Below are 24,253 nucleotides of genomic sequence, written 5' to 3'. Positions count from 1 at the left end.
AAGGAAATTGATGTTTGGGGGGGCTGTCTTTTTGGGGAGGGGGTCCCGCTGCCTGATAAAACTCCCTCTGGGAAGTTTCGGGAGTGCATTTGGAGTGGGGAAGGGGGGTGATTGAAACAGGGCTGATTTTAGGGGGGGGAGACGGGGGTGCCCAAATTTTAGGGAAATTGATATTTGGGAAACTGGTATTTAGTAAGATGTCCCACCGTCTGAAAAGCGAGGAAGTTTCAGGAGTGGGTTTTTCTCTGGTGGGGGGAGGTGAGTGGAGCTGATATGGGGGGGGGGAGACCCCCAAATTTCCAAGGGGGGGTATTTTGGGGAGGAGAAACTCCACCTTGGAAGTTTTAGGAATGCTTTCATTTTTGTGGGGGGGGGGGCAGGGTTTAGGCTGAGAGGCACTGAGCTATTTTTTGGGGGGGGGTCTCTAGATTTCCAAAGAAAGGGGTCTTGTCGGGGTGGTCGTGGGGTTTTTTTCGGGGGGGGGAGAGGGAGGGAGGGAGGGAGCGGGTTTCCAACTCACTTCTCTCGCGCCTGCCCGTCGGAAGGTACGCCGGAGCCTTTCCCTTTGGCGTACATGGCTGGCTGGGGAGGGGGGGTCTCTCCGGCGTCTCTGGTGGGAGGGGGGGTCCGCACCTGCAGCTAGAGGCAGGATCGGGGCCGCCACCCCGGGGAGCATCGCCGCATGGCGCCCTCAAGGCTCCTCGGCTCCAGGAAGCGGCGGGCGCGCCAGGCTCGACGCCGCCGCGGTGATGGCTCCTCCGGGCGGGCTCCAGGAGACCCTCCCTCCTTGCTTTTCTCTCTCCCCCCCACCCCCCTTAAAAAAAAACCCTCTTTTTTTTTCCAGTGGCTCTTCCGAGGAAGAAGCACCCTCCCTCTTCGACTGCGACGCGCGCGCTCTTAAAAGGGCAACGGCGCCGTCGGAAAGGAGTGGGCCGCGCGCGTGCGTCTTTGGAGACGCGTGTTCCTTCCTTCCATCGCCAGGTGAAAAAAGGATGCTTGGGTATCCTGACCTGCGGCGCCGGGTTTACGTGTAAGCTAAACAAGCTACAGCCCGCCCCTAAAAAAAAAATTATACACAAATAATATTGGGATTCATTGATTGTATGGGGAAATAAATGGTGAAGGTATATGAAAATATACCTGTAAGCTAAACAAGCTATAAGGTAAAGGGACCCCTGACCATTAGGTCCAGTCGTGGACGACTCTGGGGTTGCGGCGCTCATCTCGCTTTATTGGCCGAGGGAGCCGGCGTACAGCTTCCGGGTCATGTGGCCAGCATGACTAAGCCGCTTCTGGCGAACCAGAGCAGCGCACGGAAACACAATTTACCTTCCCACCGGAGTGGTACCTATTGATCTACTTGCACTTTGACATGCTTTCGAACTGCTAGGTTGGCAGGAGCAGGGACCAAGCAACGGGAGCTCACCCCGTCGCAGGGATTCGAACCACCGACCTTCTGATCAGCAAGTCCTAGGCTCTGTGGTTTAACCCACAGCACCACCTGTGTCCCTTAAACAAGCTACAGCTCGCCCCTAAAAAAAAATATACACAAATAACATTGGGATTTATTGATTGTATGGGAAAATAAATTGTGAAGGTATATGAAAATATACCTGTAAGCTAAACAAGCTATAGCCTGCCCCTAAAAAAAATTATACACAAATAACATTGGGATTCATTGATTGTATGGGGAAACAAATTTTGAAGCTATATGGAAATATCTGGCAAGGACCCCGTTACATACAAAGATTAAAAGTACAATACTTTCCTTTTTCTTTTCTTTTTTGCCTTCATCATCCTTTATTATTTGATTCACATAATATACATTCCTTACAACAAACAACTCCAAAGTAAACAGACAACTCCAAAATCAAATCAGACATTGGGATTCATTGATGGTATGGAGAAATAAATTGGGAAGCTATATGGAAATATCTGGCAAGGACCCCATTGCCTACAAAGTTTAAAAGTAAGTACAATATTATTATTATTATTTGCTTCTATCATCCTTTATTATTTTATTCACATAATATACATTCGTTACAACAAACAACTCCAAAATAAAATCGGGGGGGGGGGGGGAGAGAGAATTAAAAATTAAAGGGGGAAACAACAATATAAAATGAAAAAAGAATAAAATGAAACCCACATACAGCAACAGTGTTTTGTGTTGTGTAGGCTCCGATGATGTAAGTCGCGGGCCCCGCCCATCAGTGGACTACTATGGTGATACAGTAAAGGTAAAGGGACCCCTGACCGTTAGGTCCAGTCGTGGCTGACTCTGGGGTTGCGGTGCTCATCTCGCTTTACTGGCCGAGGGAGCCGGCGTACAGCTTCCGGGTCATGTGGCCAGCATGACTAAGCCGCTTCTGGCGAACCAGAGCAGCGCACGGAAACGCCGTTTACCTTCCCACCGGAGCGGTACCCTCAGCCATTAAAGCGAGATGAGCGCCGCAACCCCAGAGTCGGCCACGACTGGACCTAATGGTCAGGGGTCCCTTTACCCTTTACCTTTAACCTCAGGCATGGCTATACTGGCTATACTGAATAGCAGCAGCTGTGCCGGAGTTCAGTCAGAGAGTCCCAGCGCTACAGAGATTACAGGGATTTAACCCTTCTGCATGCAAAGCAGGTGTTCTGAGGTGCAGCCCTGCTATATTCATAGACCCGGGAATAAAAACCACATAGCCCTGGAATGATGGAGACAAACCCAACTGTGGCTGATGTTTGCACTTTGGGCAAAGGCCACCAGGTGGCGTCCCAGTGCTAGCGATGGATGGGGAAAGGTTTTCACCCTAAAGGTAAAGTTAAAGGGACCCCTGACCATTAGGTCCAGTCGTGACCGACTCTGGGGTTGTGGTGCTCATCTCGCCTTACTGGCCGAGGGAGCCGGCGTACAGCTTCTGGGTCATGTGGCCAGCAGGACTAAGCCGCTTCTGGCGAACCAGAGCAGCGCACGGAAATGCCGTTTACCTTCCCTCCGGAGTGATACCTATTTATCTGCTTGCACTTTGACGTGCCTTCGAACTGCTAGGTTGGCAGGAGCAGGGACCGAGCAACGGGAGCTCACCCCGTCATTGCGGGGATTCGAACCGCCGACCTTCTGATCGGCAAGTCCTAGGCTCTGTGGTATAACCCACAGCGCCACCCACGTCCCGTTTTCATTCTAGAACTGTACAATTGCAGAGTTCGAGGGGACCCCAGCGGTCATCTAGCCCAACCCCCCCACCATGCCGGAATCTCAGCTTAAAGCATCCATGACGGATGGCCATCCAACCTCTGCTTAAGAACATCCAAGGAAGGAGAGACCACCACTTCCCAAGGAAGACCGTTCCACTGCCAAACAGCTCTTAACATCAGAGAAGTTATTCCTGATGTTTAGTCTCTTGTAACTTGGAAGCCACGGGTTCGAGTCCTACCCTCCAGAGCAGGAGAAAACAAGCCCGTGCAACAGCCCTTGAGATATTGGAAGATGGCTCTCATATCTCCTCTCAGTCTCTGCTTTTCCATGCTAGACATACCCAGCTCCTTCAACCGCTCTTCATAAGGCTTGGTTTGATCATTTTGGTTGCCTTCCTCTAATTATTATTATTATTATTATTTATTTATACCCCGCCCATCTGGCTGGGCTTCCCCAGCCACTCTGGGTAGCTTCCAAAAAAATACTAAAATACTGTAGTACATCAAACATTAAAAGCTTCCCTAAACAGGGCTGCCTTCAGACGTCTTCTAAAAGTCTGGTAGTTGTTGTTCTCTTTGACATCTGGTGGGAGGGCGTTCCACAGGGAGGGCGCCACCACCAAGAAGGCCCTTTGCCTGGTTCCCTGTAATCTCACTTCTTGCAGGGAGGGAACTGCCAGAAGGCCCTCGGTGCTGGACCTCAGTGTCCGGGCTGGACGATGGGGGTGGAGACGCTCCTTCAGGTCTACTGGGCCGTTTAGGGCTTTCAAGGTCAGCACCAACACTTTGAATTGTGCTTGGAAACGTACTGGGAGCCAATGTAGGTCTTTCAAAACCGGTGTTATATGGTCTTGGAACGCATATGGAACACATATGGAACACATGTTCCAGCTTGTCAGCATCCTTCTTAAATTGTGGGGCCCAGAACTGGACACGGAACTCCAGGTTGTGGTCTGACCAAAGCAGAAGACAACAGGACTATGACTTCCCTAGACTTATGTTGATGCAGCCTACAATAGCATTAGCCGTTTTTGCTGCTGCATCACACTGTTGACTCGCAGTTGAGCTTGTGGTCTACCAAGACCCCCTAGATAATGGTTACCAGTTTTTTTCAATGAATCCGGGGACACTTTATTTATTTATTTATTTTGAAGCTGAGTAGCAACAGAGAGTCAGTAGTGGAGATGGTGAGGCAAAAGACTCTGGGCCCAAGCACACATGCATATATTGTATAAAGGTGCAAAGCCCTTCTTTTGCACCCTGTGAAACATACTGTGTTATTTATTTTATAGTACAGTACATTGATTATTAGGGAAGCGGGTGGCGCTGTGGGTTAAACCACAGAGCCTAGGGCTTGCCGATCAGAAGGTCGGCGGTTCGAATCCCCGCAGCGACAGGGTGAGCTCCCGTTGCTCGGTCCCTGCTCTTGCCAACTTAGCAGTTCGAAAGCACGTCAAAGTGCAAGTAGATAAATAGGTACCGCTCCGGCGGGAAGGTAAACGGCGTTTCCGTGCGCTGCTCTGGTTCGCCAGAAGTGGCTTAGTCCTGCTGGCCACATGACCCGGAAGCTGTACGCCGGCTCCCTTGGCCAATAAAGCGAGATGAGCGCCGCAACCCCAGAGTTTGGCAGGAGCTGGGACTGAGCAATGGGAGCTCACTCTGTCGCAGGGAATCAAACCGCCGAACTTCTGATCGGCAAGTCCTAGGCTCTGTGGTTTAACCCACAGCGCCACCCGCGTCCCTGTTGCTGTATGTAGGTTGTATTTTATTTGTTTTTTATCTTATTTTTTGGAAATGTACATCCAGTTGTTTTTTCCTTTAAATTTTTTTGGGGCCCCCAAGAGAGTGGGGCCCTAAGCTATAGCTTGTTTAGCTTATACGTAAATCCAGCACTGGACACAGCGTAGAAACAGAAGCTTTGTCCAACTCAGCTCTCGAAACCGAAAGCCTGGAGTCCCCTTTCTCCAGCTGCGAATGGCTTTGGCAAGTGGTAAAATGAGGACAGGCTTCTGAGACCGTTTCGGAGGACTCTGATGTGAGCTTCAGCTGTAGCTGATGATCTGTTTTTTTCGCCAGGGCTTTCCGGGAACCGGGGGGGGGGGTGAGGGGGTGTCCCCATAAAAGGAAGTAACCTTTCCTGTGTGCTCCCTCGGAAGAATGTGGTCAAACCAAATGCAAAACTCAGAAGGTTTGCAAAAGAGGAACGCAACTCCAATGGTTAAGTGCTGGAGGACAGGCAGATATGACAAATAAATTTAAATAGTTATGGGAGACACCGCGGCCTCAATATCAAGCTTTCCCCTCATTCACTTTCTCATAAACTCTCTCACAGAATTGTAGAGTTCGAAGGGATCCCAAGAGCAATTTCGTCGTGTCCTTGACAATGTAGAAAGTGCCCCCCGATTCTTAGGAATTCAAAGAAGAAGAAGAAAGACCACACAATTTTGAAACCAGCGGTTAAAATCTGTTCCGGTCGACCCAGTCTGCCATATTGGTTCCAAATGGCTTTGGATACGAATTTTGAGGTCTTAGATATATGGCAACGTTCATAAGTGTACCAACCAAGCACCTACAGTGGTACCTCGGGTTACATACGCTTCAGGTTACAGACTCCACTAACCCAGAAATAGTGCTTCAGGTTAAGAACTTTGCTTCAGGATGAGAACAGAAATCGTGCTCCGGCGGCACGGCAGCAGTGGGAGGCCCCATTAGCTAAAGTGGCGCTTCAGGTTAAGAACAGTTTCAGGTTAAGAACGGACCTCCGGAACTAATTAAGTACTTAACCCGAGGTACCACTGTATATATATAAAATGTGCTATATGCATCTTGCTATAGAAATAGAAATATAGAAATGGTTGGCCTCTGTTATCTTCTACCAATAGGGAACCTACGTAAGGACTCTCTATGGGCTCTTGGGTACCCCATAAGGGAAAAGGGCAATTTTTGGTTATAACAGCTTGGATCAAAACGAAGAAAACAGTTCCCTGATCTCGGGAACCGATGTGCAAAACCTCCTTTATGCCATCTCTTTTTTGTATATATATGTTGTTGTTTAGTTGTTTAGTCGTGTCCGCCTCTTCGTGACCCCCTGGACCAGAGCACGCCTGGCCCTCCTGTCTTCTACTGCCTCCCGCAGTTTGGTCAAACTCATGCCGGTAGCTTCGAGAACACTGTCCCACCATCTCATCCTCTGTCGCCCCCTTCTCCTTGTGCCCTCCATCTTTCCCAACATCAGGGTCTTTTCCAGGGAGTCTTCTCTTCTCATGAGGTGGCCAAAGTCTTGGAGCCTCAGCTTTAGGATCTGTCCTTCCAGTGAGCACTCAGGGCTGATTTCCTTCAGAATGGAGAGGTTTGATAGAATTCAAAAGCATCCATTCTCCGGCCATCAACCTTCTTGATGGTCCAGCTTTCACTTCCATACATCACTACTGGGAAAACCATAGTTTTAACTATACGGACCTTTGTTGGCAAGGTGATGTCTCTGCTTTTTAAGATGCTGTCTAGGTTTGTCATTGCTTTTCTCCCAAGAAACAGGCGTCTTTTAATTCCGTGGCTGCTGTCACCATCTGCAGTGATCATGGAGCCCAAGAAAGTAAAATCTCTCACTGCCTCCATTTCTTCCCCTTCTGTTTGCCAGGAGGTGATGGGACCAGTGGCCATGATCTTCGCTTTTTTGATGTTGTGCTTCAGACCATATTTTGCGCTCTTGTGTATATATATATATATATATATATATATATATATATATATATATAATTTTTTTTGTTTTTACAATTAAAAATACTCCACCTTAGCTCCACCCCTCTATTCAGCAGGCTCCGCCTCTTGGACCACCAGCTCCCATCCTGGCCCCTTGGGCTCAGAGCCCCCGAAACCGAAACCCCACAATTCTTGGAGGGCGTCTCAACGCTGCCTGGCTTGGCGGGTTGAGCAAGGCTAGGTTTCCCCAGAACAAACTTTCCTTTCTGTTAGTATTTCCTCTCCTGCCTCGCCCCCCCCCCAAAGAGGGAAGTTGAGCTTCTCCTTTTTCCCTCCCCACAAGCGATGTCAAGAGTCCCGAGGCAGAAGGCAGACGTCCGAGATCTCTGCAGGAAGCAGGTAGGGCCGGGGTGTTTGGGGGGTTGGTTGAGGGGGCGCTAAGCCCAGTATTGAGGGCCTCTCTGCCCTGGAGGGAGGTGGGGGGGTCAGTGCTGAAGCTGTCAACATGTGAGCTGTTGAGTCAGGCCATTTGGGTCAGTGTTGTCGGCACGGACCGGCAGCAGCTGTCGCTTGGCGGTGGTGGATGGGCACCACCAGCCAGGACCTAGAGGTGTCAGGATTCGAACGCAGGACCTCCCACGTGCAAAGGATGAGCTGTGATCCTTCCCGTGAAGGCGTCCCAAGGCCCTAGTCCTCATGAGCCCGAATAACCACAGAATCATAGAATCGTACTCCAGCTTGCTGCAGGGCAGGAATCTCAGCTTAAAGCATCCGTGGCGGACGACCGTCCGACCTCTGCTTAAAAACTTCCGAGGAAGGGGAGTCCACTACCTGAGTCGGAATCTCCTCTCTTGTGACTTGAAGCCGTGGGTTCGAGTCCTGCCCTCCAGAGCAGGGGAAAACAAGCTTGCTCCCTCTTCCGTGTGACAGACCTTGAGATATTTGAAAAGGGGTCTCATATCTCCTCTTTGCCGGGAGAAACATACCGAGCTCCTTCAACCATTCCTCATCAGGCTTGGTTCCCAGACCCTTGGCCGCCCTCCTCTGCACGCCTTCCTGCTTGTCCGCACCCTTCTTAAAATGGGGCGCCCAGAACTGGACACAGTATTCCAGGTGTGGTCTGACCAAGGCAGAACAGAGAGGGACTTTTACTTCCCGCTGGTGCAAACGGAGGACTCTGCCTTCTTAGTCTTGTCCACACTCACCAACTCTCCGGGTTTTCCGCAGCGCCTGGGATGGGCATAGCCTGGGGAGAATTTCAAGGGCCAGAGAGAGCAGTTTGGGGGCCAAATCCACCCGCCGCCGCTGACTTAAGGGTATGAGATTCACCTTCCTGAATCAGGTCCTCATCGCAGGGAGCAAATGTCATGCTCTGCTATCATTGCGTAACGCATCTCCGATTGGCCCCGGCCTCACGCCAAGGCTTCTGGCAGATTATTATTATTATTATTATTATTATTATTATTATTATTATTATTAATTTTTATTTTACAAGGTTGTTAATTGCACTTCACCAGATGTTAACCTATCACAGCCTTTGTAAGAATGGATTCCAAGTATCGTTGAATTTGTACATGTTTATCTGTTGTTCAGGGACGCGGGTGGCGCTGTGGTCTAAACCACAGAGCCTAGGGCTTGCCGATCAGAAGGACGGCGGTTTGAATCCCCGTGACGGGGTGAGCTCCCGTTGCTCAGTCCCAGCTCCTGCCAACCTAGCAGTTTGAAAGCACGTCAAAGTGCAAGTAGATAAATAGGTCCCGCTCCGGCGGGAAGGTAAACGGCGTTTCCGTGCGCTGCTCTGGTTCGCCAGAAGCGGCTCAGTCCTGCTGGCCACATGACCCGGAAGCTGTACGCCAGCTCCCTCGGCCAGTAAAGCGAGATGAGCGCCGCAACCCCAGAGTCGGCCACGACTGGACCTAATGGTCAGGGGTCCCTTTACCTTTACTTTATATGTTGTTCATATGTTGTGAGTTTGTATAAGTTTTTGATCCAGTCGTAGAAGGGACCCGCATTTTTATTTTCACAATTCAACAGGATCAGCCTTTGTTGCCGTGCTTAAGGCAGCCATAGGGAACCTTTGACCCTCCAGATGTTTTGGTTTTTAAAATTTTTTAAATTAATTTTCACAAAATTATAAACCAAACAAACAGATAAACAAACAAGCATAGATCATAACCTTATTAAAATCACACTTATTAACATGGTTAAATGACTTCCTCGCTTTTCCATACACTTCCTTTTAACGGTTTTCCAAATCAAAGTTCTTATGAAATTTCACTTGAACATTAACATCCTTATATCCTTTAATTGTAAAATTAAACATATTGATTCATCACTTAACTTATATAAAATCCTAAGCCAATTAAATACCTGCAAGCTATTTCCAATTAATTTAATTTTACATGGTTAACTAAATAATCATTAAATTTTGTCCATTCTTCCTGATACTCCTCCCCCTTCTGGTCGCGGACTCTTCCGGTTAGGTTGGCTAGCTCCAAAAACTCCATCATCTCCATCTGCTGGCCCTCCAGATGTTTTGGACTACAATTCCCATCATCCCTGACCACCGGTCCTGTTAGCTAGGGATGATGGGAGTTGTAGTCCCAAAACATCTGGAGGGCCGAAGGTTGCCTATGCCTGGGTTAAAGACACAGAGAGTCCATTTGTATTGTCCTTTTCGTAAGGTTCCACGTGCTGGGCATACAATTCAAGAGGATATTTTGCTCTGTAAATGTAAGGTTGTTCCATACGGTTCTGTGGACGGTTTCAGTTACCTTCTGCCGAAAATCTTTCAATACAGTGGTAACTCGGGTTAAGTACTTCATTCATTCCAGAGGTCTGTTCTTAACCTGAAACTGTTCTTAACCTGAAGCACCACTTTAGCTAATGGGGCCTCTTGTGGCCGCCGTGCCACCGGAGCACGATTTCTGTTCTCATCCTGAAGCAAAGTTCTTAACCTGAAGCACTATTTCTGTGTTAGCGGAGTCTGTAACCTGAAGCGTATGTAACCCGAGGGAGCTAAAAGCCCATGGATCCTAAGAATTTTTGCATTGGGTCACCCCAAATTCACCATCAGATCACACAGCATGTCCATGGCTACAGCCTGCACCAAAAAAACCACACACCCACTGTTGCGTGGGGCCGCAACGGTGCAAAAACGAGGTTACAAAGCACGGCTCCACATGGATCCTCAGGATTTTTGCATTGGGCTACCCCAAACTCACCATCAAATCACGTCTGTGGCCACAGCATGAGCCACAAAAATCATACATCTGCTGTTTCGTTCAGAATATTTGTTTTCTTGTTTTCCTTCTCTAAAAACTAGGTGCGTCTTATGGTCAGGTGCATCTTATGCAGCGAAAAATACGGTGTCTGTCTAGATAATAATAATAATAATAATAATAATAATAATAATAATAATAATAATAATTTTATTTATATCCCGCCCTCCCCAGTCGAAGCCGGGCTCAGGGCGGCTAACAACAATCAAATAATCCAACATTCTAAAAACATTTCATTATAAAAATTAATTAAAATCAAATTGATGGCAACCATTAAGCAAAAATTCGGTGCAGATTGCCAGAGGAGGGAGTCAGACTGCGCCCTGACCAAAGGCCTGGTGGAACAGCTCTGTCCTGCAGGCCCCACGGAAAGATGTCAAGTCCCGCAGGGCCCTAGTCTCTTGGGACAGAGCGTTCCACCACATTGGAGCCGCAGCCGAAAAAGCCCTGGCTCTGGTTGAGGCCAGCCTAACCTCTCTGTGGCCTGGGACCTCCAAGATGTTTTTGTTTGAAGACCGTAAGGTCCTCTGTGGGACACACCAGGAGAGGCGGTCCCATAGGTACGAGGGTCCTAAGCCGCATAGGGCTACCTTAAACCTGATCCTGTACTCCACCAGGAGCCAGTGCAGCTGGTATAGCACCGGGTGAATGTGATCTCGCAGTGAAGACCCCGTAAAGAGTCTCGCCGCGGCATTCTGTACCCGCTGGAGTTTCTGGGTCAGTCTCAAGGGCAGCCCCACGTAGAGCGAGTTACAATAATCCAGTCTGGATTCTCTTGTGGTTGCTTCCAGTGTCACAACTCCATGATGCGCAGCTAAGATGTGTGAAGCGGGAACTGACCCAAGTTGGCTCCACGCTTGGGCCCGATCAGGGAACGATGGGAAGGGGTCTTCACTGCCAACGGGACCCCCTGCCAACCTTCCCTTCCCCACATTCACCACAGCCCCCTCCCCCTTTCCAAATTGTGTCTCCGCAGGATGTGGCGACTCCTGGCGACCGCCGTCTTCTGCCTCCTCGCCCGGCCCGCGTACCCCAAGTGCCCTTTGCCCAACCAAACCCACCCTCCGGAGAATCTGGCCCGGTTCTTCCGGGACTCTGCGGATACGCTGGCACTCGCCGGCTGCGGAATCCCTGAAATCCCTGACAACGCCACTTTGGGGCCCCGGGTGGAAGAGCTGGACTTGTCCGGGAACGACCTCCGATACTTGCCGGATGGTTTCCTGAGCCGCGCCGCCAAGGTGAGGAAGCTTCGCCTGTCGAACATCAGCCTGCAGGAAATAGCTCCCCAGTTCTTCGCCAATGCGTCCGGGCTGCAGGAGCTGTGGCTGGAGAAGAACCCCCTCCGCTGGGTGCCAACCGGGGCATTCCACGGCTGCCTGGAGAAACTCGCCGTGGATTGCCAATGCCCCGTGTCCGAGAGCGTCCTGTCCTATTGCCAAAACTGCTCCTCCGACACCGACTGCCAGTGCTTCACCTCGGAAGGCCAGGCCCGAAACGTGAGCGACTTCCACGCCCAGCAGTGCCAAGGGATGCCCGCTTCGCTCTATGCCGCCATCGTGGTGCCCATCGTAGCTGTGGTCCTCCTCGCCGGACTCGCTTATTTCCTGATCCGGAGGAAGGGGGCAGTTGCCATCAGCCACAACAAGAGGGACTCCTCTGCCTCCGAGGGGGTCCACGGGCAGCCGCGGTACATCAGCCACGCCGGCCCGCAGGGCGAAGGGAGCCACAGCTGCCACGCCAACTACGAAAACATCGACCATGGGGCCGGAAACAGGCAGGGCAAAAGGCGGGCCAGCAAGCCGTCAACTAGCAGGTAAGCTTTTTCTTTTAAAAAATGGTTTTACTTTTGCCTTCTTGGTTCCTGAAAACTTCAAGGAAGAATGGGGAATTTTTTATATACCGTATTTTTTGCTCTATAAGACTCACTTTTTCCCTCCTAAAAAGTAAGGGGAAATGTGTGTGCGTCTTATGGAGCGAATGCAGGCTGCGCAGCTATCCCAGAAGCCAAAACAGCAAGAGGGATTGCTGTTTTCACTGCGCAGCGATCCCTCTTGCTGTTCTGGCTTCTGAGATTCAGAATATTTTTTTCCTTGTTTTCCTCCTCCAAAAACTAGGTGCGTCTTGTGGTCTGGTGCGTCTTATAGAGCGAAAAATACAGTATATACTCACCAGAGTGGTGCATGCTCTAGGTATCTCTCGCTTGGACTACTGCAATGCGCTCTATGTGGGGCTACCTTTGAAGGTGACCCGGAAACTACAACTAATCCAGAATGCGGCAGCTAGACTGGTGACTGGGAGCGGCCACCGAGACCATATAACACTGGTCCTGAAAGATCTGCATTGGCTCCCAGTACGTTTCCGAGCACAATTCAAAGTGTTGGTGCTGACCTTGAAAGACGTAAACGGCCTCAGCCCACCTCCACCTCCATCGTTCTGCCAGGACACTGAGGTCCAGCTCCGAGGGCCTTCTGGCGGTTCCCTCGCTATGAGAAGCCAAGTTACAGGGAACCAGGCAGAGGGCCTTCTTGGTGGTGGCACCCGCCCTGTGGAACTTCCTCCCACCAGATGTCAAAGAGAAAAATAACTACCAAACTTTTAGAAGACATCTGAAGGCAGCCCTGTTTAGGGAAGCTTTTAATGTTTAATAGGTTATTGTATTTTAGTGTTTTGTTGTAAGCTGCCCAGAGTGGCTGGGGAAACCCAGCCAGATGGGCGGGGTATAATATACTGCCTGCAACTGATTGTTTTCTAGAACTCTGCTTATGCTCTGCTAAGGTCTGGCTAAGGTCCTGCAACAGGTCAAAGCTGCAAAACACCAACAAAACATTAGCAGGATTTTAACATTTCTTGTAATGTAACAACCACTTTGGATAATACGGACAGGTACGAAACATAGATTATGAAATAATACGCAGTTGAAAAGACCCGTGGAAGGGTCTCAAGATTCAGACAAATCTCTCTATACGTATGCACATCTGGTATTGTTATAAATTTTTATTTGAAAAACCAAATGAAAACGATTTCAAAAAATAAGTAAATTTATTGCTGAATGTTTCAATTTTGCAAACGTCACATAAAAACAGAAAACAGATGGCGATGGTGGGCTTAATGGCAAATTCAATATATTTTCAAAACTTTTTTTAAAAAAGCATTTTCGCAGCGTTTTTAATATGGGTCTAGAAGGGGAAGAAATGGAGGCAGTGAGAGATTTTACTTTCTTGGGCTCCATGATCACTGCAGATGGTGACAGGAGTCACGAAATTAAAAGATGCCTGCTTCTTGGGAGAAGGGCAATGACAGGCCTAGACAGCATCTTGAGAAGTAGAGACGTCACCTTGCCAACAAAGGTCTGTATAGTTAAAGCCATGGTTTTCCCAGTAGTGATGTATGGAAGTGAGAGCTGGACCATAAAGAAGGCTGATTGCCGAAGAATTGATGCTTTTGAATTCTGGTGCTGGAGGAGACTCTTGAGAGTCCCATGGACTGCAAGAAGATCAAACCTCTCCATTCTGAAGGAAATCAGCCCTGAGTGCTCACTGGAAGGACAGATCCTGAAGCTGAGGCTCCAATACTTTGGCCACCTCATGAGAAGAGAAGACTCCCTGGAAAAGACCCTGATGTTGGGAAAGATGGAGGGCACAAGGAGAAGGGGACGACAGAGGACGAGATGGTTGGATAGTGTTCTCAAAGCTACCAGCATGAGTTTGACCAAACTGCGGGAGGCAGTGGAAGACAGGAGGGCCTGGCGTGCTCTGGTCCAGGGGGTCACAAAGAGTCGGACACGACTAAACGACTCAACAACAACAAAGCTTCCACCTGGGAGGCCCCCAAGGTCACATCCAGGGGGTTCGAATCTGGGGGGGGCAGTGTCCTAGGGAACTGTCTCCCGCAACCTCCCTGGTTTTGTCTTGACTCACCTCCCAGGAACTTCTCCATTCCGGTCAAAACATGGCTTGCAAACTCGCCCATAGCTTCGCTTTCCCAAATTTGGGTTTCCAGCTTTTGCTGAGACTACAACTCCCATCATCCCTGGCTAGCAGGACCAGTGGTCAGGGATGATGGGAATTGTAGTCAGAATACAGCCGGAGGGCCAAGTTTTGCGAGAGAACCTGATTTAGAAAGTGGAAGAGAGGTGTCAGCAGACTTTAACTCCGAAGCAGGAAGTCCAGACTTCCTCCAAAACACTTCCCTCCAGCCCAGAGGTCAACTGAAGAGAAAAGCCCAAATGCAAACTCTCCTAAAATGCTGACACTCAGCAATTTGGGCTGCGGCGCCTGCGGAGGAGCTGGCTTTGCAGAAGAAGTTGAGGCAGAAACGAGATTTCGCCTGCGGTTTTTAAATGAGCGGCAGGGATCTCGTTCGTGCTCCTCGCTTCTTTGCGGAAAAGCAGAAGGCAGCTGTCTTCCGAAAGCAAGAAGCAAAAAAGCAGCTGTCTTATTTTCACGGGGCATCGCGGAGCGGCGGAACTCACCGCCACAGGAAACAGGGACGCCCGGCAACTCCGAGAGCTTTTAAAAAGGATCAGACCACACGCACGAAAGATCAAGGCTAACCACTGTTACTAGCCGCAGTTCCTCAGCTGCTGATGGCATGTGGGTCTTTGTTTTTTCTTCAATAGTTGGTACATGTAGGTCTTAAAAGAGCCATCTTGTTGGCCACTGTGAGGACAGGATTCTGAGCTGTGTTGCACCCCCTTGGGCCTGATCCAGCGGCTTGCAGGGCTCTCCTTAGTTTCATGTTGTTGTTGTTGAGTCATTTAGTCGTGTCCGCCTCTTCCTGAAGAGAGAGCCTCTGGTAAGCCGAGCGAATTATGGAAGGGGGCTGCAGGAAGAGAGAGACTCGGCTCCTTTTACCTTGGTTCGATCCACTTTGTTTTTGTTTAGTTGTTTAGTCGTGTCCACCTCTTTGTGACCCCCTGGACCAGAGCACGCCAGGCCCTCCTGTCTTCCACTGCCTCCCGCAGTTTGGTCAAACTCATGCTGGTAGCTTTGAGAACACTGTCCAACCATCTCATCCTCCGTCGTCCCCTTCTCCTTGCGCCCTCCATCTTTCCCAGCATCAGGGTCTTTCCCAGGGAGTCTTCTCTTCTCCTGAGGGGGCCAAAGTCTTGGAGCCTCAGCTTCAGGATCTGCCCTTCCAGTGAGCACTCAGGGCTGATTTCCTTAAGAATGGAGAGGTTGGATCTTCTTGCAGTCCATGGGACTCTCAAGAGTCTCCTCCAGCACCAGAATTCAAAAGCATCAATTCTTCGGCAATCAGCCTTCTTGATGGTCCAGCTCTCACTTCCATACATCACTACTGGGAAAACCAGAGCTTTAACTAGACGGACCTTTGTTGGCAAGGTGATGTCTCTGCTTTTTAAGATGCTGTCCAGGTTTTGTCACTGCTTTCCTCCCAAGAAGCAGGCGTAATGGAGCCTCTATGAAAGAGGCAGTCTACCTTAGAGTGGCAGAGAACAAGAGTGGGAGAAGTCAGTGGCTCCCACATCCTCGTGGGACTTCTCGTTTAGGGCATCTGTGAGGACAAGGATGCTGGATCCAGCGGGTCTCTTTTTAGATCCCCCGCTTTCAGAATTTGCACCCGAATTTTGCGATGTGAGTTCCCCAACCCACCAGTGGGCCCCCAAAATAGCATATATTGCGGGGAGAGCAAGCAAAACACATATATCCCTGAAAATATCATGCAGCCCGTTAGAGGAAATTGCGAAAACGTGTACCTGCTAGCAGAACTGTTCGTCTACAGCAAAACGCTGGTGAATTTTCGCGATGATCTTTCGTTTCTTATTTTTTGAAAATTGCAGTAGAAACATCAGCGGATTGGGGAAATGAGAGGAATGAATAGAAAGCGAAACTGCTTATAGAGGAATGTATTGAGAGGGAAAGCCACAGAAATCATGAACGGCTGTCCGTTTTGGACGGGGCTCAGAGGTCACCCCAGGCTGTATGTTGCGTAATCTGGTGGTGTCAGAAGTGGCGTAGGGGAACGAAACTCAGTCTTGAAAAAGCTGCCCCCAACACAGCAAACCAATGAGTGTCCATTGTGGTGGCAGAGAGCACCGTATTTCTCTCTCTATAAGACGCACCAGACCACAAGACGCACCTAGTTTTTGCAGGAGGAAAGCAAGAAAAAATATATTCTGAATCTCTGAAGCCAGAACAGCAAGAGGGATCGCTGCGCAGTGAAAGCAGCAATCCCTCTTGCTGTTCTGGCTTCTGGGATAGCTGCGCAGCCTGCATTCGCTCCATAAGACGCGCACACATTTCCCCTTACTTTTTAGGAGGGAAAAAGTGAGTCTTATAGAGCAAAAAATACGGTATTTTTTCTCTTCCACGGTTAGCAATTCCAATTGTAGCTGAGTCACAGAGACTCTTGGATGCTGAGACAGGATCTTGCGAGCCGGGCGTTTGTGCGCACCCGTTCCAAAGGTGGCGGGAGAGTCACACGCCCATCCCGAGACAGCTCACGCTCTTAGCTAATTTCCGATGGGGCAATTTGCTCTCTCTGAGTTAACAGGAAAAGATGGGGGGGGGTTTGGGTGTGTGTGCAAATCCGCAGGGTGCATCGCAACCGCTTGTTCCAAAGAAACTGGGAGGGGCTGCAGCTCAGGGGCGGAGTGCTTACTTGGCATGCAGAAGGCACCGGGTTCAAGCAGGTTGCCTCAAATTTCAGCAGCAACACTAAAATCAAGCCCGTTTCAGTTGCAGCAGCTGCTGTGTTCCACCTGAGGCTCAGCCTCACCACTGGGAAAAGACTTTCAGGCTGAGACCCTCCCTGCCCGTGGACTGTCTTGCCAGAGTGGTGCATGCTTTAGTTATCTCCCGCTTAAACTACTGCCATGCGCTCTAAGTGGGGCTACCTTTGAAGGTGACCCGGAAACTACAATTAATCCAGAATGCTGCAGCCAGACTGGGAACTGGGAGCGGCCGCTGAGACCACATAACACCGGTCCTGAAAGACCTACATTGGCTCCCAGTATGTTTCGAAGCACAATTCAAAGTGTTGGTGCTGACCTTCAAAGCCCTAAACGGCCTTGGTCCAGTAGACCTGAAGGAGCGTCTCCACCCCCATCGTTCTGCCCAGACACTGAGGTCCAGTGCTGAGGGCCTTCTGGCGGTTCCCTTGCTGCGAGAAGTGAGGTTACAGGGAACCAGGCAGAAGGCCTTTTCGGTAGTGGCGCCCACCCTGTGGAATGCCCCCCCTTCAGATGTGAAGGAAATAAGTAGCTATCTTATCTTTAAAAGACATCTGAAGGCAGCCCTGTTTAGGGAAGTTTTAAATAAACCACAGAGCCTAGGACTTGCCGATCAAAAGGTCGGCAGTTCGAATCCCCATGACGGGTTGAGCTCCCATTGCTCAGTCCCTGCTACTGCCCACCTAGCAGTTCGAAAGCACGTCAAAGTGCAAGTAGATAAATAGGTATCGCTCCGACAGGAAGGTAAACGGCGTTTCCGTGCGCTGCTCTGGTTCGCCAGAAGCGGCTTAGTCATGCTGGCCACATGACCCGGAAGCTGTACGCCGGCTCCCTCGGCCAATAAAGCAAGATGAGCGCCGCAACCCCAGAGTCGGTCATGACTGGACCTAATGGTCAGGGGTTCCTTTACCTTTACCTTTAACCTCTTCCCAACAATGTCTGGGAAACTGAACTGGGGAAACTGAACTAGGTACCGGAGCGGTACCTATTTATCCACTTGCACTTTGATGTGGTTTCGAACTGCTAGGTTGGCAGGAGCAGGGACCGAGCAACGGGAGCTCACCCCGTCGTGGGGATTTGAACCACCGACCTTCTGATCGGCAAGCCCTAGGCTCTGTGGTTTAAGCAACAGCGCCACCCGTGTCCCGCTGGGAAGAGGTTGCCCCAAACCCCAAAAAACCTGGAGAGCTGCTGTCAGTCAGTGTGGACAGCTAGATAGGACAAGGTGAGCCAGTCTTTTTGATTGTGGTTGTGCCGAGAAGCGACAGAGCGCACCGCATGGGCGTGAAGTCAAACTGCTGCTTTGGCAGCACCGGTGACTTTCTCGGGGTGCAAGCCTGGGCAGTGTGTCTGGAGGTCCCGGGCTGCCCAGACGACAAGACCCCCCTCTCGGCCTCAAAGATGTGGTCCGGAGGAAAGCAGAGCAAGACGTTTGGCACCCGCTTGGCTGCAGAAGTTGCCGGAAGGAGGTGTACAAGGCGCCATCCGACCGTCTTAGGGACTCCGCTCCAAATTTGTCTAGGACCACAGATATGGCCCCCCCAAGCACATTTTGGAGAAATGCCGTCCCAGAAATTGCGGCCGACTCCTTTGCAGAATTTCAGTTTCCCATGGACCCCCTTGTCTTTCCTATGGCTCCTTTGCTTGCTTGGGAGCCAAGGGAAGTTTGGGAGCCAAGGGAAGTTGGAACTCGCTCTGCAGCAAAGGACCATGCCATTCATTTAAAAAGAAACACTTGAAGTAGAAGAAAGGAAGGCGGTGGCTTAGGGAGGGAGGCACAAAAACAAAACCCCACTCCTTTAATTTCTTCCTTTTGTCCACAGGATGAGCCCCGGGGGCCCAGATCCGGACGTCCCCCAAGACGACCAGCCCGTCTATGCCAACACTCAGGATCTGTATTACAACTACAGCGGGGGACCCCCCTCGGGAAACGCCGAGGAAGACATTTATATTGTTCCTGATCAGTGACCACATAAAACCCCACAACGGCTGGCTCCCCACCCCATTGCATCTGATGGTTTTAGGGCAACTGGTGTATTCAATGCTTCTCTGGTGGAACACCGCCCCCAATTCCTTCCTTCCTTCCTTCCTTCCTTCCTTCCTTCCTTCCTTCCTTCCTTCCTCCCCTCCCTCCCCCTCCCCTCCCCTTCCTTTCTCCTCTCTTCCTCCCTTCCCTCCCTTCTTCCCTCCCCATCGCTCCCTCCCTCCCTCCCTCCTTTCTCATCTCACTTTTCCTTCCTTCCTTCCCTCCCTCTCTCCTACACTCACTCCCTCCCCTTCCTTCCTCCTCTCTCCCTCCCTTCCCTCCCTTCTTCCCTCCCTCCCCCTCCCTCCTTCCTTCCTTCCTTCCTTCTCCCTCCCTCCCTCCTTTCTCATCTCACTTTTCCTTCCTTCCTTCCTTCCTTCCTTCCTCCCTCCCCTCCCTCCTTCCTTCCTTCTTTCTTTCTTCCTTCCTTCCTTCCTTCCTTCCTTCCTTCCTTCCTTCCTTCCTTCCTTCTCCCTCCCTCCCTCCCTCCCTCGCTCCCTCCCTCCTTTCTCATCTCACTTTTCCTTCCTTCCTTCCTTCCTTCCTTCCTTCCTTCCTTCCTTCCTTCCTTCCTTCCCTCCCTCACTCTCCCTCCTTTCTCATCTTACTTTTCCTTCCTTCCTTCCTTCCTTCCTTCCTTCCTTCCTTCCTTCCTTCCTTCCTTCCCTCCCTCCCTCCCTCCCTCCCTCCCTCCCTCCCTCCTTCTTCCCTCCCTCCCTCCCTTCCTTCTTCCTCCTCCCTCCCTCCCTCCCTCCCTCCTCCTCCCTCCCTCCTTGTCTTCCTTCCTTCCTTCCTTCCTTCCTTCCTTCCTTCCTTCCCACCTTTAAACAGAACCTTGGAATGGCAGAGTTGTAAGGGGACCCCCAGAGTCCTCTAGCCCACCCACCCCTGCAATGCAGGTCTCCCTGACGGTTGGCCATGCAACCTCTTTTTTTGAAAACCTCCAGGGAAGGAGCCCACAACCGCCAGGAAGTGCTTTCTAACGCTTAAATCGGGATTCCTTCTCAAATCCGTTGCTTTGCATCCTGTGTGCTCAGTTCCCCTCTTTGGCCTGCGGGGGGCAGCCTTCCCACGCTATCATGGGACCATCTCCGACATCGGAAGTGTAGATCTCTGTAAGCGAAGTGTCGCGGAATCCTCGGATTGGGACCCCGAGGGCCATCTAGCGCAACCCTGTGCGGTGCTGCACAAAGCGCAACTCTGCACCTGCGCATTTCATGACGCTTTTGTGCTAGCGCATGGGCATCGTTATTGAGGGGAAGTGCGTGGAACATGTCTCGGTGTTTCGATTTCTGGGAATGGAGTTGAGAGATGACCTAACCTGGGGAGAAAACAGCAAAGACCTGGTGAACAGAGCACAGCAGAGGTTATATTTTCCGGAAAAACAATCTCTCAAAGGATCTGTTGATGGCATTTTACCATTGCACTGTGGAGAGCGTATTAACTTATGGTCTGTGTGTGTGGCTTGGGAGCTGCACGGCCAGGGGAAAAACAATGCTGTCCAGGGTTGCAAAGACTGCGGAGAGAATAACTGGGTGCGCTCTTCCCACCTTGGATCAAATCTACGCTTCCAGGTGCCATAAGAAAGCTGCAGAGATAGCGCAGGATAGTGCGCACCCCGGAAACAATCTCTTTCAGCTTCTGCCTTCTGGAAGAAGGTACAGGGTTATAAAGACTAGGACTAGCCGCCTGAGAAACAGTTTCTACGCAAATGCAATTCTGGTTTTAAACGCAGTGTAAGGTAGTCTCTATGGGAGTATATTTAATTATGGGGTATCAGAGTTTTTAGGGGGCTAACCAGGCTGGGATAGCCGGCTTGTTGGCTTTTGAATGTCTGATGTAGATGTTTTCAATTCCGTTGTTCTGTATGGGACAATGACAATAAAGATTATCGTATTGTATTGTGTCGATGCTCACGAGCTCTGCAAAAGAAGCACACACACACACACACACACACACACACACACACACACACCACTGTTCCCCAATGATGTGTTTTTCTTCTTGTTGTTGTTTAGTTGTTTAGTCGTGTCTGACTCTTCGTCACCCCCTGGACCAGAGCACGCCAGGCCCTCCTGTCTTCCACTGCCTCCCGCAGTTTGGTCAAACTCATGCCGGTAGCTTCGAGAACACTGTCCCACCATCTCGTCCTCTGTCGCCCCCTTCTCCTTGTGCCCTCCATCTTTCCCAACATCAGGGTCTTTTCCAGGGAGTCTTCTCTTCTCATGAGGTGGCCAAAGTCTTGGAGCCTCAGCTTCAGGATCTGTCCTTCCAGTGAGCACTCAGGGCTGATTTCCTTCCGAATGGAGAGGTTTGATCTTCTTGCAGTTCATGGGACTCTCAAGAGTCTCCTCCAGCACCAGAATTCAAAAGCATTAATTCTTCGGCGATCAGCCTTCTTCATGGTCCAGTTTTTCTTACTAGGGACCTAAAAGACTTGAGGGACCTGGTTCTCATGCAAAAGGATGTAAATTTAGGCCAATTTGGGGGGTGGGTTTGACTTCAACCTTGGAGGTGTACTCCATTGTCTCTCGAGACAAACGGAGGCCGACCGAAGCAGCTCTGTGTTGCCTGCCCAGCAAAATTCTCCTCCCCACAACAGCAGCCTGTAGCCTTGGCTTTTATTGAACTGTTGCAACAGGGTGCTCCCCTCACCCGCAGGAGAGAGGGGGGACCCAGAAAAATGGCGTGCAAGGCCTTATAAAGACTTTTGAAATTGCCACCCTGTAGATCAAGACCACTCCCAGAAACATCATACATACATCACAGAAGGGGTGTAACCTAAGACCACCCCTCAGATACATCACACCTACATCACAGAGAAGGCTGTCTACAGCAGAAATTTGAATGTTGTTTTTCTCCTGTTGTTGTTTATCTCCTGTCTGGCAGGTTACTTGACTGGATTGCCTGGGGAGCCTGGCCAGTCTTTTGTAGTGATAAATACTTAGTTCCTGGGCCAGGTCACAGGCTCACACCCTATTCAAACATGAGACATACCCTTAAGACAGGATTTGTGAAGGAAAAGACAATAGGGAGGCTTTTCCACTTTGACCTTGCAGAGAAAACATTTGCTCAGTTTAGGAATCAAAATGGTTCCAGGTTGGCCTTCCTGTTCTGATCTATGTATGTGCTTGGTTGGTACACTTATGAACATTATCATATATTTAAGAGCATAAAATTCCTATTACACTTTCTTTCTTTCTTTCTCACTCTCTTTTGCAACACAAGTTATGACTCAAAGGTACTAAACACCCTCGTTCTCTCTCTGCGTCCTTTCGTCACTTGCCATAAAATTGTCCGGATTCCTAGCCAGGCTGGGGGATTCCTGATCGCACGGGAGTATAAACTGAACAAAACCTGTGCAGGAAATGAGATTCATCAAGCCATCGGGAAAGTGAGACATAGCAAATCACACGATGATCACACTTTATTTACTGGGCTACAGGAGTTCAAAGCAGTTCAAAGCTCAAGCAACACCCTGGTTCGGCGGCTGCTCCCCTTTTCTGACCGTTGACAAGACAGAAGGACTGTTTTGGGGGGACAGGGGGCGGACGGGTGTGGAGGACTCCCTGGTCCTGAATGGGGTAACTGTGCCCCTGAAGGACCAGGTGTGCAGCCTGGGAGTCATTTTGGACTCACAGCTGTCCATGGAGGCGCAGGTCAGTTCTGTGTCCAGGGCAGCTCCACCTGGTACGCAGGATGAGACCCTACCTGCCTGCGGACTGCCTCGCCAGAGTGGTGCATGCTCTGGTTATCTCCCGCTTGGACTACTGCCATGCGCTCTACGTGGGGCTGCCTTTGAAGGGGACCCAGAAACTGCAACTAATCCAGAATGCGGCAGCCAGACTGGTGACTGGGAGTGGCCACCGGGACCACATAACACCAGTCCTGAGAGATCTGCATTGGCTCCCAGGACGTTTCCGAGCACCATTCAAAGTGTTGGTGCTGACCTTGAAAGCCCTAAATGGCCTCGGTCCAGGATACCTGAAGGAGCGTCTCCACCCCCTCAGCGAGATCCAGCGCCGAGGGCCTTCTGGTGGTTCCCTCATTGCAAGAAGTGAGGTTACAGGAAACCAGACAGAGGGCCTTCTCGGTGGTGGCGTCCACCCAGTGGAACACCCTCCCTTCAGATGTGAAAGAAATAAGCAGCTATCCTATCTTTAAAAGACATCTATTTTATCCTACTGATAGAAAACCTACTTAAGGACTCTAGATGTGCTCTTAAAGGTAAAGGGACCCCTAACCATTAAGTCCAGTCGCGGACGACTCTGGGGTTGTGGCGCTCATCTCGATTTACTGGCCGAGGGAGCCGGCGTACCGCTTCCGGGTCATGTGGCCAGCAGGACTAAGCCGCTTCTGGCGAACCAGAGCAGCGCACAGAAACACCATTTACCTTCCCGCCGGAGCGGTACCTATTTATCTACTTGCACTTGACATGCTTTCAAACTGCTAGGTAGGCAAGAGCTGGGACTGAGCAACGGGAGCTCACCCCATCGTTGCGGGGATTCGAACCGCCGACCTTCTGATCGGCAAGCCCTAGGCTCTGTGGTTTAACCCACAGCGCCACCCGCGTCACTTAGACGGGCTCTTAGATACTCCATAAGGGAAAGGGAGCAGTGTTTTTCTCATAATAAAACAAAGCAGGAATGCTCTCTCCCGCCCTCAAACGCACATGGTCAAAACAAGACTCGGCGGAATGGCACCTGAGGAATAGGGTGTGTGCGGCGGGGCTCACACAACAGGTGTCTCTCACCTGGCCTGCCCGAGGCAACATTCCACCCCTTCCCCAAATATGAGAAGCAGTTAGACACGGCCCCTATTTATCTTCCCATCGCAGGCTCAGTTCCTAGAAATCCAGGGAGCCTACAGGGTGTTTGTTTCTGCAGAAACACCCTCCAGCGATCTCTGCCCTATAATTTCTTGCAGGTGGGGCAGAGGGCATTCTTCCCCGTCCCTTGAGCGGTTTGGAGAAAAACAAACCGGGGCAATGGGTTCGGAGGGTCCGGTTTTTCCCCCGAGACCCCTCGGAAAGGCAGGGCTGTGTGGCGCAGTGGTTAGAGCAACTGCTTTGCAGGCAGGCAGACCACCCCGAGATAGCATCTCTGGGCCAGGCCGCTGCTGCCAGTCCGTGCAAGGTAGGCCAGTCTCTTCCCACGTTGCGATTTAAATCGGGTTCATGAGGACTAGGATTCTGATTTATCGTTTGGCAAAGAAGGGCCAACTAAATCCGTAGGAGAGGCCCGTTTTCGCACTGCTGGTCTGTCGGCGGAGGAGATCCCACTTCTGCCACCATCTCTCTTGGGATGATGCAGCTACGGGGTCTCACGTGCCCACCAGCTCTGACCATTGGGCATGCTGACCGGGGCTGATGGCAGT

The 24,253-nt window shown here is 50.6% G+C and overlaps 2 protein-coding genes across 3 annotated transcripts in view; one reads left to right on the top strand and one right to left on the bottom strand.

Annotated features, from left to right (window-relative positions):
• Window positions 1-818, bottom strand: part of SSBP4 (single stranded DNA binding protein 4) — a 33,797-nt gene extending 32,979 nt beyond the window's left edge. The window contains exon 1 of one of the 2 annotated variants that reach the window (XM_028713656.2): window positions 521-818. In XM_028713656.2, coding sequence (XP_028569489.2) covers window positions 521-576 — 56 coding nt within the window. In that variant the 5' untranslated portion in view covers window positions 577-818. The remainder of the gene's footprint in view (window positions 1-520) is intronic. The other variant, XM_028713655.2, reaches the window with a different exon arrangement.
• Window positions 819-7,177: 6,359 nt separating this feature from the next.
• Window positions 7,178-19,239, top strand: LRRC25 (leucine rich repeat containing 25). The gene is made up of 3 exons (XM_028713778.2): window positions 7,178-7,278; window positions 11,137-11,973; window positions 18,675-19,239. Exons 2-3 carry the CDS (start codon window positions 11,138-11,140, stop codon window positions 18,817-18,819), a joined length of 981 nt encoding a protein of 326 aa, XP_028569611.2. The 5' UTR covers window positions 7,178-7,278; window position 11,137; the 3' UTR covers window positions 18,820-19,239.
• Window positions 19,240-24,253: the final 5,014 nt, after the last annotated feature.

This window comes from Podarcis muralis, chromosome 18 (genome assembly GCF_964188315.1).
Source record: "Podarcis muralis chromosome 18, rPodMur119.hap1.1, whole genome shotgun sequence".
Taxonomy (NCBI): domain Eukaryota; kingdom Metazoa; phylum Chordata; class Lepidosauria; order Squamata; family Lacertidae; genus Podarcis; species Podarcis muralis.
Note: the sequence above shows the minus strand (reverse complement) of the source record. Positions and strands in the feature narration are given on the sequence as shown.

Excerpts from the sequence above, each read along its gene's own strand:
- LRRC25 (XM_028713778.2), top strand. The coding sequence starts at position 11,138 with ATGTGGCGACTCCTGGCGACCGCCGTCTTCTGCCTCCTCGCCCGGCCC. Across the intron at positions 11,974-18,674 it reads AGCAAGCCGTCAACTAGCAG|GATGAGCCCCGGGGGCCCAG; the intron begins GTAAGCTTTTTC and ends TTTTGTCCACAG.